The sequence below is a fragment of the Daktulosphaira vitifoliae genome, unplaced genomic scaffold (assembly GCF_025091365.1).
Source record: "Daktulosphaira vitifoliae isolate Bord-2020 unplaced genomic scaffold, ASM2509136v1 Scaffold_638, whole genome shotgun sequence".
Lineage (NCBI taxonomy): Eukaryota > Metazoa > Arthropoda > Insecta > Hemiptera > Phylloxeridae > Daktulosphaira > Daktulosphaira vitifoliae.
In genome coordinates, this window is record NW_026100201.1 from 4,555 (window position 1) to 5,654 (window position 1,100).

General features: G+C 27.9%; 1 protein-coding gene across 1 annotated transcript; it reads right to left on the reverse strand.

The window, feature by feature from the left end:
• Positions 1–221: 221 nt before the first annotated feature.
• Positions 222–866, reverse strand: LOC126909596 (uncharacterized; the record flags this gene model as incomplete). The annotated part of the gene is made up of 2 exons (XM_050692033.1): positions 222–491; positions 669–866. Coding segments are annotated over 2 exons (468 nt in total), but the record flags the coding sequence as incomplete, so codon positions are not given.
• Between the last annotated feature and the right edge of the window lie 234 nt (positions 867–1,100).

Consider the following 1,100-nt stretch of genomic DNA (forward strand, 5'->3'; position numbering starts at 1 on the left):
TGTGCTTTCATCCCAAGGACATTCATTTTCATGTGCATATTTTAATATTTTTAAATCACCTCTTATGGCTGCCCCAGTAGTTGTATGTTTATGACATTTACAACCATTTTCAATTGCATATTTTAAACATTCTAAATTGCCATTAGAAGCAGAGGCTGCTGTTGTGCTTTCATCCCAAGGACATTCATTTTTATGTGCATATTTTAATATTTTTAAATTACCTCTTTTGGCTGCCTCAGTAGTTGTATGTTTATGACATTTACAACCATTTTCAATTGCATATTTTAAACATTCTAAATTACCAATAGAAGCAGAGGCTACTGTTGTTCTTTCATTCCAAGGACATCCATTTTCATATGCATATTTTAAAATATGTAAATTACCCTGAATGGCGGCCTCATAAGTAATTCTATCATCCCATGGGCATCCTTTTTCGTGTAAATATTTTAAATTTTCCAGATTTCTATTAAAAACAGCTGTATAAGTTGTATCTTTATTGCAAGGATATCCATGTTTAAGGACATATTTAAAAATTTTTAGATTACCAGCAGCAGCAATGTTAGTTATAAATTGATTAAAATCGTATCCATTTTTGTGAATATATTTTAATATTTTTAGATGACCCTTTCTAATCGCACTTGTCGCAATTTTGAATTGATTCCATTTACAACCATTTTCATAAGCATATTTTAAACATTCTAAATGACCATTATTTGCAGCAGCTTCTGTTGTTTTTTCATCCCATTTACATCCTTTTTGAAATGCATATTTTAACAATTCCAAATTTCCGTTTTCTGCAGCTATTCTTGTCGTGTCTTCTTTTAATTGCCATTTTTGTTCGTCATTTGAATTATCATATTGAATTGCTAAATGAGAAAAATATTAATTAAGTTTTGCTGTAATAAAATTTAATATCTAATTAAGAAAGAGACATACAAATACAATTTTTATTTTTAAGGGCATCGAAAAATTGTGACTTTACATAAAGCTTAAGGTATTAGGTTTAGTCAAGTCTCTATTATTCGACTAGTTGTAGTTATAATAAATGAATATATTGCTATCTAAAAAATTATATATATATTTTGAATAGTAAAATATAA